Here is a 17,098-nt window from a genome sequence, read left to right on the forward strand (position 1 = left end):
TAAACATTACATAAATTACAAAAACACCAGCTGTCCATAAGCAAACTGAACCCAAAACTTTTCCTAGTTTACTAAGCAGCTTGTTTTCAGTAAGTCTTTCAAAAAGTCTCAATAAAGACTATCACTTAGATTCACACTGGCTCAGTTTTATTGAGGGTAGAAATGGTGGAATGGGAGATCAGGTCTAGGCAGTTTAAACAAGCAGCTTGCTTTTATGAGTAAAACGATGGTGGAAATGAGCTTGTGGAATGTAACCAAAAGTTAGTTTGGTTAAACCCGTGTCTACAAATCTACCACATGAACACTTTGGTTGGTTTGTGTACAGCAAATGAAATGGAATGTTAAAAACTGAGCTCATTAACTGGACAAGCTCCACCCACAAAACATGTTGAAGCACTGGACCAATCGGATTCGGATATTGTGAATGGCGAGCTTATCCGATGTAGATGCGATGGAAATCATTGGCACCGAAAGCGGCATTGCACTTCGGACATTTCCTTTGGCGGGTGTCATATCGCGTCTTGACACACTCGAAGCAAAAAACGTGAAAGCACTTCGTCAAAACGGCGTCTTTCACGCGTGAATTGCAGCATGGACACGTCAAGCGGGCCTATAACAGAAAAAACATTCATTAATTACCACGACAAATCAAATTCTGGTTACCCATACAAAAAGACATCATAAATGACCTTGTAATCGTTGATTTCCTCATTAAGGATCTCATCTCCATTGCGAATATTCTCAGCAGGTTTCTTCACATTCTCTATTTTCCTGCGTAGCTTGGATATATCCTCCTGAAAAGACACATCGCATGAAGTGCGATTAAAAACTCAACAGATATTCAAATGAGTATAAACTTATCAAAAGAGTAATTGCGATTAATCGCGTACAAAATAAGTTTGTTTTCATAATATATTTGTGTGTGTGTTATTGTGCATTACATGTATAAATATAAAAATATATATAAATAAATATATTTAAGTAACAGTGCTGGGCAAAGATTAATTGTGATTAATCGTGATTAATCGCATACAAAATAAAAGTGATTTGTAACATAATATACAAGTGTGTTCTGTATGTAATTATATATACATAATATATATATATATATATATATATATATATATATATATATATATATATATATATATATATATATATATATATATATATATATATATAAATACACAAACACACAAACACACACACACACACACATTTATGTTTGTATTTAAGAAACATTTACATGTGTATATATTTATTTATATTTGTATATATTCTATATTATAGATTTTTTTAAATATATATATAATATATATATATATAAAAATCTGAAATGTATACATGTATGTGTGTGTTCAAATATACATAACAATTACAAACATATTATGCAAAATTTAACTTTTATTTTGTATGCGATTAATTGCGGTTAATCTTTGACCAGCACTATAGATAGATGGATGGATGGATGGATAGATATGTAAATGTTTCTTAAATACATAAATGCATGTATGTGTATTTACATATAACAAAAACTGTGCATAGTGCACACACATATATTATGCAAAAACGAACATTTATTTTATATGCGATTAATCGCGATTAATCTTTTGACACACCTACTTAAAATAAAACTTTTGATTATGGCTGACATGTTAGAGCCAACACTGAACTAACCACAGCTGATAAGTGTTCACGCACCTGTGCCCGTCGAGCATTGAAGGACTCTTTCTCACGGGAGATACTGTTCTCGACCACCTCCTCTCTGACAGCACCCAACCTCTGCTGCACTCCTTCCAACTGAGATCGCACGTCCTCGGATAGCAACACTGAATCCTGTGCCTAAAACAGGGAGAACGCAGCATTTCTCATAATGTATGGTCTGTGTCATACTAATGTTGTGTGAATACATTACATTTTAGATATTATTTAGGTGGTCGTGTCAAGAGCAGGGATGGGTGATATTTTATCACTTGCGATATTCCAGTAAAAAAATCAAAATTTTGTCTGATTCCTTTACCCTTAAATAGTGTACTATCGAAAACTTCCCAGGGCCTTGAATTTGTTCCCAGATTCACAAACTTTCAAGGATTTCAAGGACCCGTGGGAACCCTGGAGTATGTCAATTTTTACACTTACGTGTACAGTGCACATGACGCTATATTCGTCATCAGAAGAGTGTGCATGTACTGTACGCGAAACACCAGATTTTTGAACCGCACATGCACCTATAACCCCTCGTTCAGACAGCCAGCGACGTTATCGCTGTGTGTCACCCGTCTCTTTCAATGAGGCGTTTCTAAATCTGCTTGTCATAAACAAATGAGTACCATCCACGCCAGTAACTGACGAGAGAAGGATGACGTGAACTCCACTGCTTTGTTCTCATTGGTAGTCGCTCCCGAAAGTCGCTCGACATTTGCATAAAGTTAAACTTTTCTTAACTTTCTCGCGTTGCTGGACACGCCCATACGGTCGCCAACGGTCACTTTCGCTCGTGTCGCCGGAAGTCGCCAGGTTTCCATTGAAATGAATGAGATCGCGTCGCTCTGCTACTGCTGGTCGTTGGCTGTCTGAATGGGGCGTAAGAGAATGCAGTATGTAGCCCAGGAGATGCATTGCATTTTGTCGCAATGCACATGAGTTGAATGTCTGTGATTACTTACAAGTACAAGTCAAATAAACTATACTTTGCAAGGCTGACTACAAAACAGACTATGGCTTTAGGCGTGTGCCAAATCAACTCATTTCAACAAGATGCTTTGTGTTTGCCATTTGAAGCTGCATGTTTCAGGGTTCGTACGGTCCTGAAAAAACCTGGAAAAGTTATGGAATACAAATAAACCCAGAAAGTTTTGGATAAGTCATGGAATTTTCCAAAGAATACATTTAAAGTACACTAAAATAGAAAATGTTAATTTAAATCAGGCGATCTTGTGATCAGACACGTCGAGGTAATACTGGCTCGGGGCTCCCAAAGCAAAATGCATCTCTGCCCTGCTCGTCAGGCTATCTTGACTTATAGGAAGAACAAAATATATTTAAATGCTTTTGCATTCACTCACAGATTTGGTTGGGTAATTATGCTGTATGTAATCCAGGCATCGGGTATTTGAGTAGCGTTTATGTTTAAACGCGCGCACTGGTTTACTTTCACTTTCATGCGAAGCCGGCAAGTCGTGAACTGTACTGAAAGCAAGCATCTGGATCTATTGCGCAAAATTTCCTCCAACGTAGTCCTGTCAGTCATTTATATCCTCTCGGTAAAACATGAAATGTCCTGCAGCAAACTTAAAAGTGATATAGATTGCATGTCAGTGAAGAGAATTGCGAAAAAGGCTATGTGACTCCGTGCAGAACTCGCTCTTAAAGCGACAGTAGCCCCTATTTTTCTGATCTGTAGCTGGAAAAACATTGTATGATCCAAACTGTGAGTTTTGTGACTTACTGAACTACTATTAAATGGTGAGTATATTCAGTGTGGAGATGAGCAGGAACAGTTGGCTTGCTTCCAGTTTTTTGTTTGTTAAAAAACAACAACAAGAAGAGCAGAGCAAACATTGTGGTTAGTGGCCCTGTAGCCTTTGTATTTTGGCTCATGGTGAAATCTAATTGTTTTATGCCCTCAACGTCGAGTGGCATTTTCTTATCTGTGACTTCAGTTCATTTTTAAAATCGTATATTTCAAAAGACAGTTTGTCTTTGTCACTGTAGTCTTTTTAAGGTGATGTCAGTGTTACTGGATATTTTATTCATTTTATGTATTATACTGCTGCCTCCCATTTATTTACTGTAGGTATGTAAACCTACTCACTGGTAACCATCCTACTGGTACATTTAAGAAAACAAATAGCCTGTCATTGTATTTAGTTTAGGTGTGGTACATTTACATTTGGGCATTTAGCAGATGCTTTTATCCAAAGCGAAAGGCAAATTTTCATTGGATTTTTATTCTTTATTATGTATACATGGAATTTTCTGGGTCATGATTTTTGCCTTGAAAGTAATGGAAAAGTCATGGAAATGTATTGGTAAAAATGTGTACGAACCCTGATGTTTGCATACCTTGCGTTTGTTCATCTCTAATGCTTGTGTGCGAAGGGCCAGCTCTCTTTCTGCAGCGCTGATGGTGCCCTGCAGCAGGCGCTCTTTCTCCTCTAGCTTTCTTACAACTTGCAACTGAGCATCAACCTATGAAAAATTACATTTATAAAGAGACACATAGAGTTATGATATTATAATCAATATGCAAAGTTGAAAAGCATTAATAGTAGTAGTGTGTAACAACAAACGCTCATAGCAATCCATTCAACTGATTCTTTACAATAAATGCAATCTTAAAATAAAAGAAAGATAAAAGTCCCCTAACCTGTGTTTTTAGTGTAAGCAACTGGTCAGCTAGCTCCTCTTTCTCCTCCTTGAGAAGTTTGTGGATTTGGTTGGATTTGATTCGCTCACTCATGAGTTTGAAGTTGGCATCATCTTTCTCTCTGAGCTGTTGCATCAGACGAATGTTTTGCTCTTGCATGTCCTCAAACGCCTGACCGGTAACATCCATCTCGCTCAGCAGCGCATCCTCCTCCTGCGAGAAAGAGAGGCTGATTCAGAATCTCCAGCACAATGTTTGATATGTTTTAAAAGCACAAACACAGATTCAGTCCCAGTCTTATGTACAGTCCCACCTGCTTAGCGAGGGACAATTTCTTATTAAGAATATCGATCTGCTCTTCTACTGAACGAATCTTTCTCAGAGCCTCTTCATCTGCCATCTTCTTTCCTTCTCTCCTCTCCTTCTCCTCCAGCTCTCGAACCCTCTGCCGGAGCTCCTCAGCCTGTAAACACATACGCAACACATATTTTTACTTTATTTTATTTAGAAATTCTTGCTGGGTTGCGTATGTTAGGGGTGTGTTTGTTTAGGTGATTTCAAATATCAACACTGGCTTTCAGAGATCATGCACCCCGCCTTTAAATATAAAAATGATGCCTGATGTCACTATGAGATTGTTGATGTCATGTGACTGATCAATTAAGCACCTCTGACTTGGTCTTCTTCTCCGCTGCCATCAGTTGTACTTTGTCTCGCTGTTCTTTTGGAGCAGAGCGGTACATGTCCAACAAAAGCTTCATCTCCCTCTGAGACTCTTGGGCTTTCCTGCATCATCAAAAAACATCATCATCATCATCACAATCAACTTTACCACCATCAATAATCTCCATTAACATGTGGTGTAACTTACTTAAGCTCCACCCTGACTATTTTCAACTGCTCCACCTCCTTTCGTTTAGGGACTCCAATCACAGCGCAGCGTTCAGGCGCTAAGTCTTCTGATTGGCTGCTGCTGGTGCTGGCTTTATCTCTCTCTTCTTTCACAGCTCCGCCTCCAGTACTACCACGGTTCATCCTCTCTCTTTCTCGGTGTTCCTTTTCTTTTTCCTTATCCTTATCTTTCTCCTTTTCCTCCTCTTTTACCACAGTCTCGGTTTCTGTACCCGGTTCTGTCTTAACTGTTACACCTGATGAGAAAAAGACTAAAATTTAGGAACAAATGCTGACAGTAAAATTCAGCTGTCACAACACTATCATTCAAAACAAAAGAGCACGTTAGAAAATATTACCACGGTATAAAATAAAAGGACTCCCTTAGCAAACAGTACTGATTAATAATTAACTCTTTCCCCGCCTTTTGACGAGTTATCACGTCAATTAAGAGAAAACTACGGAAGTCGAGAGAGGACATGCACTATTATAATTTTTGCTTGCTTGTTTTCTCGTGATCACGACTTAATTTCGCGTGATCTCGAGATGATAAAAGTTGTTTTCTCGTGATCACGACTTAATTTCTAGTGATCTCGACATGATAAAAGTTGTTTTCTCGTGAACACGACTTAATTTCTCGTGATCTCAACATGATAAAAGTTGTTTTCTCATGATCAGGATTTAATTTCTCGGGATCTCGAGATGATAAAAGTTGTTTTCTCGTGATCAGGATTTAATTTCTCGGGATCTCGAGATGATAAAAGTTGTTTTCTCGTGATCACGACTTAATTTCGCGTGATCTCGAGATGATAAAAGTTTTTTTCTCATGATCAGGATTTAATTTCTCGGGATCTCGAGATGATAAAAGTTGTTTTCTCGTGATCACGACTTAATTTCGCGTGATCTCGACATGATAAAAGTTGTTTTCTCATGATCAGGATTTAATTTCGCGTGATCTCGACATGATAAAAGTTGTTTTCTCATGATCAGGATTTAATTTCTCGGGATCTCGAGATGATAAAAGTTGTTTTCTCGTGATCAGGATTTAATTTCTCGGGATCTCGAGATGATAAAAGTTGTTTTCTCGTGATCACGACTTAATTTCGCGTGATCTCGAGATGATAAAAGTTTTTTTCTCATGATCAGGATTTAATTTCTCGGGATCTCGAGATGATAAAAGTTGTTTTCTCGTGATCACGACTTAATTTCGCGTGATCTCGACATGATAAAAGTTGTTTTCTCATGATCAGGATTTAATTTCGCGTGATCTCGACATGATAAAAGTTGTTTTCTCATGATCAGGATTTAATTTCTCGGGATCTCGAGATGATAAAAGTTGTTTTCTCGTGATCAGGATTTAATTTCTCGGGATCTCGAGATGATAAAAGTTGTTTTCTCGTGATCACGACTTAATTTCCCGTGATCTCGAGATGATAAAAGTTGTTTTCTCGTGATCACGACTTAATTTCGCGTGATCTCGAGATGATAAAAGTTGTTTTCTCGTGATCACGACTTAATTTCGCGTGATCTCGAGATGATAAAAGTTGTTTTCTCGTGATCAGGATTTAATTTCTCGGGATCTCGAGATGATAAAAGTTGTTTTCTCGTGATCAGGATTTAATTTCTCGGGATCTCGAGATGATAAAAGTTGTTTTCTCGTGATCAGGACTTAATTTCTCGGGATCTCGAGATGATAAAAGTTGTTTTCTCGTGATCAGGACTTAATTTCTCGGGATCTCGAGATGATAAAAGTTGTTTTCTCGTGATCAGGATTTAATTTCTCGGGATCTCGAGATGATAAAAGTTGTTTTCTCGTGATCACGACTTAATTTCTAGTGATCTTGACATGATAAAAGTTGTTTTCTCGTGATCAGGATTTAATTTCTCGGGATCTCGAGATGATAAAAGTTGTTTTCTCGTGATCAGGACTTAATTTCTCGGGATCTCGAGATGATAAAAGTTGTTTTCTCGTGATCAGGACTTAATTTCTCGGGATCTCGAGATGATAAAAGTTGTTTTCTCAATATACAATATTGTATATTGACAAATCTATTTCAGCTTGAGCGAATCTCTGATCCAAGTAAAATCTCATTTGTTCATCCATGCTAATTAAGCAAAATATGCTTTTGCTGTTTACAAACAAAACAACACGTTATATCGAGGACACGTAAGCTTTAATCACATCTCAAGAATACAACTTTTGTTATTTCAAGATCACGAGAAAACAACTTTTGTTATATCGAGATAACGAGAAATTAAGTCGTGATCACGAGAAAACAAGCAAGCAAAAATGATAATAGTGCATGTCCTCTCTCGACTTCTATAGAAAACACTTCACTGCCAATGACGAGAATTTCAGGCTTTCCGCAATACTGCTATTATATACACTTCCGCAACTTTTACAACCCGGAAGTAACGCCTCACGTGAAAGAAAAAGAACTCCATTTATGTTTTAAAGATCGCTCTGCATCTGATCTCTATCAAAAGTCCTTCGCAAAAATATAATTATCTCAGCTTTTTTGCTCAAAATTTGGTGTTTTTGAAGAAACCTACCCATATTTGAGAGGTGATAAAAAGAGAACTAATGAAGGTAGGATGAAACGTTTTTTTTTTTTTTTAAGCAGAGGGTCTGTTCTTTCATTTGATATATTGTATGTTTATATATTTAAAGCAGAACATTTTCTGGAAGACATTTTTTTTCTTTTTTGACAATCATGAAAAATGCTGGTGCTGGCTGGCAACTTTTTTAAAAACCGCTGGCGGGGAAAGAGTTAAAGCTCACATAAAAAAATGCTGTTTCTGTTAACACACACAAAACATTATCCCACTATTTCTGGATAATTTATGATGTATGATTTATTCCTAAGATGTATTGGATCAACCACGCGCCCAAAATGACTGTGGATCACATTCAAACTTGTGTCCTAAATAAAAGCTCCTTACCAGTGGTGCTGGGTGTAGCCGAGCCGCTATCCGGCTCTGTCTTGATAGTAACATCACTTGACTGGGCTGGTGTAACTGGGGAGGTGATCTCTTCCTTTACTTCCAGCTCCGTACTTGACTGCGATTGGACAGCAGCATTGCCTTTGGCGGCACGGAGCTATTACAGACCAATAGAAACGTCAGCATCGACTCCTTATTAGCATAAAATCACATTACACGTGGCTTGTGCTCTCACCTGGTTGAGCTCTTGCTGAGCCTCTCTCAGTCTAAGCTTATATTTAACCACTTCTCCTTTCATCTGCTGGTTATGGGTCTGCAGCGTACTGATCAGATGTCGCATTTCACGGTTTATAGGGCCTAAAATGCAAACAAATTAATTGATTTAAATACTGACCCAAGCAAACCCACAAAAATAACCCCATGAGAAATGCAAGTTTACCTGCTTGTTCATTAGCAGCTAGTGTTTGCTCAAACTCGATCCTCAGCATCTCGTACTCCTTGCGCACCTGAGCTAAGGTGTCCTCCAGCTGAATCACTTCAGTACGGACTTTACGCTGCAGTGACACCTCATCATTCTGAAACGCATATTAACAGATAAACCATGAAACACAAACCAGAAGAACTTTACGCTGAAGATTAGAAAACTCAAACAGGGCCACATCCACCAGGGCATACAGCCACCTTCTTCCTGTAACTGAATATAAATGTTAAAGTCTGTACCTCCATGTGGTCCAGCTGGCGCAGACGGGCGGTCCTGGTCGTATTGAGTCGTGCTTTGGTCTCGTCTAGCTGAGATTTCAACACCAGAGACTCATTGTAGAGCACTGAGAACTGAGACTGCAGACAGCGATACTCTGCGCTCTCTCTGGCAACCTCCTCAGCCCTGGACAACAACTCCACCTGACGACAAAACAGCAAATATCACTCACTGACATCAATCCATCCATGTAAAGAATCTGAATGAACCCTAATTTATATGATGATTCAAAACTCGCCCTTGAAAAAATATCCTGTGTCTGTGTGTATTATCTGAGCTTGAGGTCTATGTTCAACCAATCAGAATTTTCAGCATACACTCACTAACAAAAAAAATGATCAAAGACATGGTCCCTAGCTGTCACTGGAGCAGTACAGATTCAAAATGTACACCTTTACACTCAAAGAGTTCATATTTGTACCTCAGAGGTATATATTGGTACCAAATGTATACATATCTGTACCCAAATGGTACATGTTTGGACCTTTTTAAAAGGGTAATGCCCCAGTGACATTTAGCAGGGTTTCTGCAGGTTTCACAAAGTCAAATTTAAGACCATTATGAATTAAGACCTATATCCCCACAATAAAATCCAATTTTATAGTCCAGTGTCCATGACTTTTTTTAAGATCTTTTTACTTTCATACCTAAAAAAATATGTATTTTCTTGGGATGTGATAAGACAAAACAAGATTTTTAAACTTTGCAGATATTATTTCACCTTGAGACTTCAGGATTCAGGACGAAGTTTTAGCAAAATCCTCAATTATGAAATATATTAGCAAGTTTATTTCTGCATCAAATTATTTTTACTGAACATGGATTGAAACTAATTAACATTCAACATAATAAGAGAGGCACAAATTAAGCTAAATGACAGCATGACAACCTTCAAAGGTGGTTTTTGCTATTCAGCATTTATTTTATTAACAACATTAACTCATTTTTTACATACAATGGATTTCTTTATGCAGTTAATTAATAAACAATCGGTATCGGCCTTTCTTGTGCTATTGCCGATATGCCGATGGTTTCAAATTCATCAAAAATCGGCCAATAAATATCGGAAAAAATCAAAAAAAAAATGTATTTAATTTCAACGCAAACAGCAACAACAGAACCAGGATTCATACATTATCAAATTTTCACCCAACATTACCTCATCAAAAAGCACACAATCAATCCAGGATCAATATTCAAAGAGGGCAGATTGTCTCTTTTTTTAATCTACCACAGTGGCCATTTCTAAAGCAGGACACATTTCAAAAAGTTTTGCTTTTGCATCTTCTTTCTTGGTTTGTGCAAAAAGAGAGATGTTTATGGTCAGGGTCTAGGACAGATGCAATCAGCGAAGGTCTGTCTGGACGTAGACCGCGTCATCTTGCGCACAAGAACAATATTTAAACTGATAATATTAATCGGTCATAAGTTCTCATCTTCGGTTAACCGGTCATTTTATCAGTATATGTACTTCCAAGGACAATATATGCAAGTGTTTGATCAGTCAATTTCCACTTCCAAAAGCTGAATATCAGAATTAATTTGGTATTATTTGACAGCAGACTTTCAAGGTCTTGAGGTGAACCTAACAAATAAATTTGTTTTACCTTCATGTTGTTGTTCTCCTGATAAACCGTCTGCAGATCCTGCTGAAGTTTCTGAAGTTCACTCAGCCGATTCTCCGCCAGCTCCCTGTTCTCCTCCAACTCACTGTTCATCTCCTCAAACTAACAGGGGGAAAATATTTAATATTCATCAGTGTTATAAGAAAAAAACTTAGCTATGCATGTCTGAGACAATATTTTTTAAGCACCTGCCAAACACTGTTAACAACAACATCAAATACTATAGATAATTCCTTATGACAGATATCACAGAAAAAGTTTATTAATATTAATAACCATCAAAATGTTCCACTTATGGAACCCACAGCGCTTGACATGTTGATATTAAGTGTACACATTTATGCAAGCATTCATGGATGCAAGACTCTTTTACCTTCCTTTTGTTGATAGTGATGGTCCCACAAACACTGCTTGCTTCACCACACACCTTATAACCTTTACTGTTTACCTAGTTATGATGAAAGAGCACATTGACAAATAAAACATTTCTCCCGGACTGTATGACAACAAAAATATGTTGCATCAAATATTTGAGTTTCGAATAAAACAGAATTAGCCTTTATTTTCAAGTAAATATATTAAAAAGTGTAGCGTTGGTTTTGTGTTGACTTTATTGTAAACCACTGACACTTACCCTCTCCAGCACCTCTGTAAGGTGTGTGTTAAGGCGATTTTCCCTTCGTCTGAACTTCTCCATATCCCACTGCAGCTCCTCTATCAGAACCTGCAGCTCACTGATTCTGTTATCAGCACGGTTTGCCGCACGGCCCAATGAACCAGACTAAACACAAACACACACACACTGTGAGAACTTAGTATGACAAACCGATAATAATGTTCACAAATCAAACACCAACCTCGCTGGTCATGTGACCGTGCTTTTGCTGGAGATCATCTGTCAGCTGACGGAGACGTTCATTCTCATTGGTCAGAAGGGTGTTAAGCCGGACAGCGACATCCCAGAGACAGCCGTCTAAAGCGAACCACAAAATCAAACAATTTGTACTGAATACATACAAATACCATGCAGGTCATTAACGATAAATTGTGCTATTTGCTTGCTATGCTGCTCAATAAATTATGAAAATCCAGAGGGCGCTCTCGTGCAGAAACTCAATGTCAAAGTACTATTTACACATGCAGCTCTAGGAAATGCCTGCAAGCATATTTATACCGCTGTTCTCAAAGCCTTGTGTCAGGTATTTTCCTGATAATAAAGAACATGTATAATGATTATGTTTGACGAGTGTTGCTTTTTCAAATGCATGTTATAAACGACTCAAACTAACAGTGATATCAGATTGATGAGGACTTCCCACTGATCAAAGAGCTGTAGTACATGAAAGAGCTGTCCATAATATCACCTTTGACATTAAGAATCGATATCAGACAGACATTACTAGTGTGTATCGTGATTTATCATTACACTTCTATCATTAACACAGAAAAGTACAAATTACTTCATGAGGTCATACTTCAGACATTCCCTGCGTCCGAAATTGCATAATGTGACAGTAGGTACTAAATTAGATAAAGTACCCACTAATCAGCTACACACAATATATTCCTGAACCAAATATGTCAGTGATTCTCACTTCCAGTCCTCGCCCCCCCCCCAGAATGTTTAAGATGTCTCCTTATATGAAACACCTGATTTCACTTATAAGGCTCCTTAATTAACACACTTACAAGCTGATGAACATAATCAGGTTTTTTTATATATATGAAGACATCTAAAATGTTCTGGGAGGGGGGCCCAGGGACTGGAATTGAGAACCACTGCTATAGAGTCAAGGGAACATTATATGATGTATTTGCTGTATCACATGTTTATAGTTTGTCTCACCTGCACCAGACTCCATGTCCTTCTTTAGCTGATCTACTGTGTTCTTCAGGTTCTCGTAGATTTCAATCACACGGCTGGCCTGCTTACAGCTGGACTCGGCCCGCTCCTGTAGCTCCGCCTCCATCTCCTCACTGCTGCTGCTGGCCAGTGTGGCCAAAAATGAGCTCGGCCCCTCACCCTGACCTGCGCAAAAGATCATTATCATATTACCAGTCAAGCTAAAGAAATAACCCTCAAGATCAAAACAAAAGCTTACGCACAGAAAGTTGGTCGGCAGCTCATTTTAGTTTTGCTTACCTTTTGCTCTATCTGGATTCGAGTCTCCATCTGGTTCTGGTGTTCCTGGTTTCAAACTCCGCCCTTCAGGTGGTTGGCTTTCTACAGGCTCACTTCCTGATTGGTCATAGCGGCGGGCTATTAACCGCACATTCTCGTCAAACTAGGAAAGAGTGGATTATGAATCAGATTAAAAAAACATAATCTAAATGTCCACAAAAGCTCAACTACTTGAATTCACCTCACTTAAAATGTCTCTAAAACGGCACGGTGAATAAAATAAAAAATAAATACCTGGTTCCAGTATCTGTTAAGAATCAGCAAACTCGCATCATCTGTCGCCTGACGGGTCTCCAACCTCTCCACTCTCTCTCTCAATTCATCCTCAATCACCTACATCAACACAACAGGAAGAGTATTGTGTGTTTGTGTATAAGTGTTTGTGTTATTCTCATAAGAGAAATCAGTATCTACCCCTCTTTGGTCTAGCGCCTCTCCCAACTTTCTGTTTTTAATCTGCAGAGCTTTGATATCCTGTTCCTCCTGCAAGAATGAGATACACATACATTTGAATAGATTCTGAATTTAACACTGCCCTGTGAGTATATTCAACAAACAAGCTAAATGATAATGAGCAAAGGATGAACACACAATATACAATTAAAAGTAGAGTACACAATATATTTTTTTTGCTAAACAATAAAAGTCTCACCAAGTTTAAACTTCCTCCCAGTTTAATGACGGTTTCTACAGCAGTGCTTCCACCGGATCCAGTGCTCATTCCCTCTCCATCCTCACCTCCCTTCTTCTTCTCTGGAGGAGCACCGAGGGCAACAGAGCCACTGGGGTCACAGGAACGTTTCTGACCTGACATCACGCACCTTCACCTTCAACAAACACAGTTACACAAGGTTATAAAGTGTCACAACATCATAAGCAGCAGAATACATAAGACAATTCAAATTATACAGTTTATGTGTAATAATGAATTAATGGGAAGGAATAGCTCAATGTATATTTTCAGTACAAATGATCTACATCTATAACTAAGAATCTGTCTTTGACATACATCTATTTTTAAACTATCAAGTTTTGCTTATATGTAAATATGAAATGTTTAATATATAAGGACATGCACATTTCTAAGTGTTTTGGTGTATTCAACTACTTAGTAAGGATTTGTTTTGTTTTTAGAAGAGCAGCTAAATTAAATATTTGAATTATTACATCAAATACTAAGAATAATGTATTATTATGTTATATTATATGTAGTAGTTACATCAATGTTGTGTTTTTTAAACACTAATAGTAGCAAGCAAAGACTGTCAGTCTATCCCTAATCACTACACAACTCACCCTTACAAAGACAAAAAATTGTATATTGCTAGTTTCATACTGTAATACCATAGTATTTAATGATTTCTATATACATACACAATAGTAATTACAACCTCAAAGGTATTTCAATGAAAATAACGATACTACATCTATATTTCGGGTCTATTTTTGTTAGGGAACACTTTAACATACACTTAATAAAACATTAACCCGCAATAAAGTTATATTAATCTAATTATTTTATTATAGGATGTATTTAGTGTAAAACCACGACGAGCCGGTGAAATTCATAGTAAACCTCTCTGATCAGAAAGAGTCATTACGCTGCTGATAAACCACTGTAATGCATGAGTGCAATAATAAAGTACAAATTTACGATCTTGTGTTAATACCTTACCGAGTTTTGATATTTACGTGTATAAAATGAATTTGTGGATGTTGCTGTTGCGCTTCATCCAGCGGCCGGAAACAGAGCTCTGCTTCTCCGCTACTGAAACCCGAGCACGACGTGTCATCTGAACTGAACAGCGCCACCACATGGCCGAAGGATCATTTAGACCAGTGGTTCCCAAACTTTTTCAGCGTGTGACCGCCCTTGTGTACATTCCTTCGCGGCACCCCAAATAAAATTTGTGACAAAAAACTGTTCTAAAACTCAACATTTTATAAAAAAAAAAACATTAAATTATACAAAAAGTAGTGCTTTTGGTTAGTAGTCTTATTTTTTTAGGTTTAATTACACAGAATTCATGATAAATTAATGTATTTCATAAAATGTCATAAAACTGGGGCCCCCCTGGCACCATCTCGCGACCCCCCTGGGGGCCCCGGACCCCAGTTTGAAAACCACCGATTTAGACCAGGGATCTCCAACCTTTTTGGATGTGGATGGCTACTTTTTGATATGTCTACTACTCAAAACATTATTTTTACTTGGTGATTTTATTTTATTTTACTTATTGATATGTTTTATTATTGTTTAAAATGTTTACATACATAAAATAAGCCAAACTAATATAAAAATATGCAATAAATAAATATTAAAATTGAGGCTATCAAAAGAATCTGCCTTGTTGGAGATCACTGATGTAGACAATATAGTTTTGAAGACCACTTATATAGACAATATAGTTGTCATTTAAATAACAAATTTGACATTAAGGAATGCGAATAGAGTAAAGGAAAGGATGATGTCCTTATTCAAATAAAAAATACATCAGATTGGGAGACTGTAGGTCATGCAGAATTGTATATATATATCAGGGTTTCCCGCAGAAAATGTGTTAGTTAAAGTGGTAGGGTTGTGCCGGTGGGCCGGCTGGGGGCGTGGCAATCAAAGGGGCGGGGCGTACGCGTCATGATGAAAATATTTTTATTTAAAACACTCAAATTAAACCCAATTTTGAAGAAACTATGACAGAAAATGAACACATACTAGATTATTAATGAATTAAATGTTTTATCAACAGGCTAGTTATCCTCCAGACAGTGACGGACCATGTCTTTCTCTCATTTCGGCCATGTGGCGCGTGCCCGCTCACGGTGTGAAGCGCGTCCACCCACCCTATTCTCCGAGATGCACTTGACAGCCTTTTGTGCAACAAATTTTTTTTTGGATGACCTAGTTAAGGTGGTAGGGTATCCCACCTTAGGTGGGCCGCCCGAACTGAAAAGTGCTGCGGGAAACCCTGTATATATACACACACACACCACAAAACAGGTTTACAGTTTCAACACTTAAATGTAATAATATACTGTAATATTTGGCTAAATAAACTTATCTTTCAAGAGCTGTAAAGTATGACTCTATAACCAAAATTAATGAAGATGAGTTTCAATAGCTTTCCTGACAAAAGTAACAGTTTGTTTCAATAGTGTTTTACATTATAAATTCTATTAGATACAGATTTTTCATTGCATCTTTGGACCATACTACCATACTTTTGTCAATTAGGTTAACATTTAAATCTGAAATACTGCAGGTGCATCAATATTATGAAAAAAACAGAGCTCTTTATGGTTCCTCCCTATCTTTTAGTACAAAATATACTACTTGGTTGAAAGCCTCAAGAACAGGAACTGTTACAGCTGTGGTTTCCGTACATGGCATCTGCCCACCAGTGGGCTTTAGCAAATTTAGAAGCCTGAGTTAAATTGAACCACTTGTAGGCAGCTCTCTGTTTACTTCAGACTGCATCACAACAACTTATTATACCTGCAGAATCTTCTTTTTACCACAAAAAGTTATTGAAACTGGAAAAAGCATGATTTACTACAGCAAAATTAATGAAAATATCTCACCCTGTATGTATGCAAAACTGTTTTGGGGAACACAGACACTGCGATACAAGCTTATGTACAATAGTGGGTCTTTTTTTTTTTTAAATACATCAAGTATTAATTTCATTCTCGAAATGCTGAATAACTGTGGCTAGGTCAGTTGTTAAATGTGCATGATAAGTGCATTGTTCATTAGCTATATCGTGTATGGTTTGGCATTTTTTAATACACTTTACCACAGTTGTGTGTTTTATGTCTTGTGCATGAGTTAGGGCTATTTGGACTCTGTCCCTAACTCAACCTTTGAGACCATTGCCCTTAAATACAGAGGCTATGTTGTGAAATCCCCTGCTATGAGTGACTGTGCGTCAGTGCACGTCTTTCTCTTTACATCATCGCAAAGTGTATTTATCAATCAAACGCTTTCATCAACATTTGTCTGTCTGCCACATTGATTTCGTTACCTGCTGCTGATGTAATTTTCCAGAACTAATACACCCTTTGTTTGTGTGATAGCTGTTAACAGCATGAATCGAACCCCCCCAAACACACACACCCCGACACACATGTACTTAGCTAAATGGGAACTATAATGTGATTACCATAGATCAGTGGTCTTCAACATGTTGCCCGCATGGAGTTGCCCATCAAAGCACACAACCTCAATTTAAATATTAATTTATTACATATTTTTATATTAACATTTAAACAAAAACATTTTGAGTAGACTAAATAAAAAAAGTAGTCCTCTATAAATTTTTTATTCATTTTGG

At 37.6% G+C, this 17,098-nt stretch overlaps 1 protein-coding gene across 2 annotated transcripts; it reads right to left on the reverse strand.

Moving 5' to 3' along the window:
• Positions 1 to 125: 125 nt before the first annotated feature.
• rnf20 (ring finger protein 20, E3 ubiquitin protein ligase) lies at positions 126 to 14,590 on the reverse strand. Of its 2 annotated transcripts, none has more exons than XM_065266522.1 (22): positions 14,460 to 14,590; positions 13,420 to 13,594; positions 13,182 to 13,250; positions 13,002 to 13,100; positions 12,729 to 12,870; positions 12,432 to 12,614; positions 11,443 to 11,558; positions 11,220 to 11,366; positions 10,959 to 11,033; positions 10,568 to 10,687; positions 8,924 to 9,103; positions 8,643 to 8,778; positions 8,439 to 8,560; positions 8,204 to 8,360; positions 5,241 to 5,517; positions 5,038 to 5,155; positions 4,683 to 4,832; positions 4,370 to 4,582; positions 4,066 to 4,191; positions 1,702 to 1,842; positions 690 to 794; positions 126 to 610 (listed from the first exon to the last, which is right to left on the reverse strand). In XM_065266522.1, exons 2-22 carry the CDS (start codon positions 13,579 to 13,581, stop codon positions 434 to 436), a joined length of 3,015 nt encoding a protein of 1,004 aa, XP_065122594.1. In that variant the 5' UTR covers positions 13,582 to 13,594; positions 14,460 to 14,590; the 3' UTR covers positions 126 to 433. The 2 variants fall into 2 exon arrangements, with proteins under 2 accessions (XP_065122594.1, XP_065122592.1); XM_065266520.1 differs by having other exon boundaries at positions 14,443 to 14,556.
• Between the last annotated feature and the right edge of the window lie 2,508 nt (positions 14,591 to 17,098).

This window comes from Paramisgurnus dabryanus, chromosome 16 (assembly GCF_030506205.2).
Source record: "Paramisgurnus dabryanus chromosome 16, PD_genome_1.1, whole genome shotgun sequence".
NCBI lineage: Eukaryota > Metazoa > Chordata > Actinopteri > Cypriniformes > Cobitidae > Paramisgurnus > Paramisgurnus dabryanus.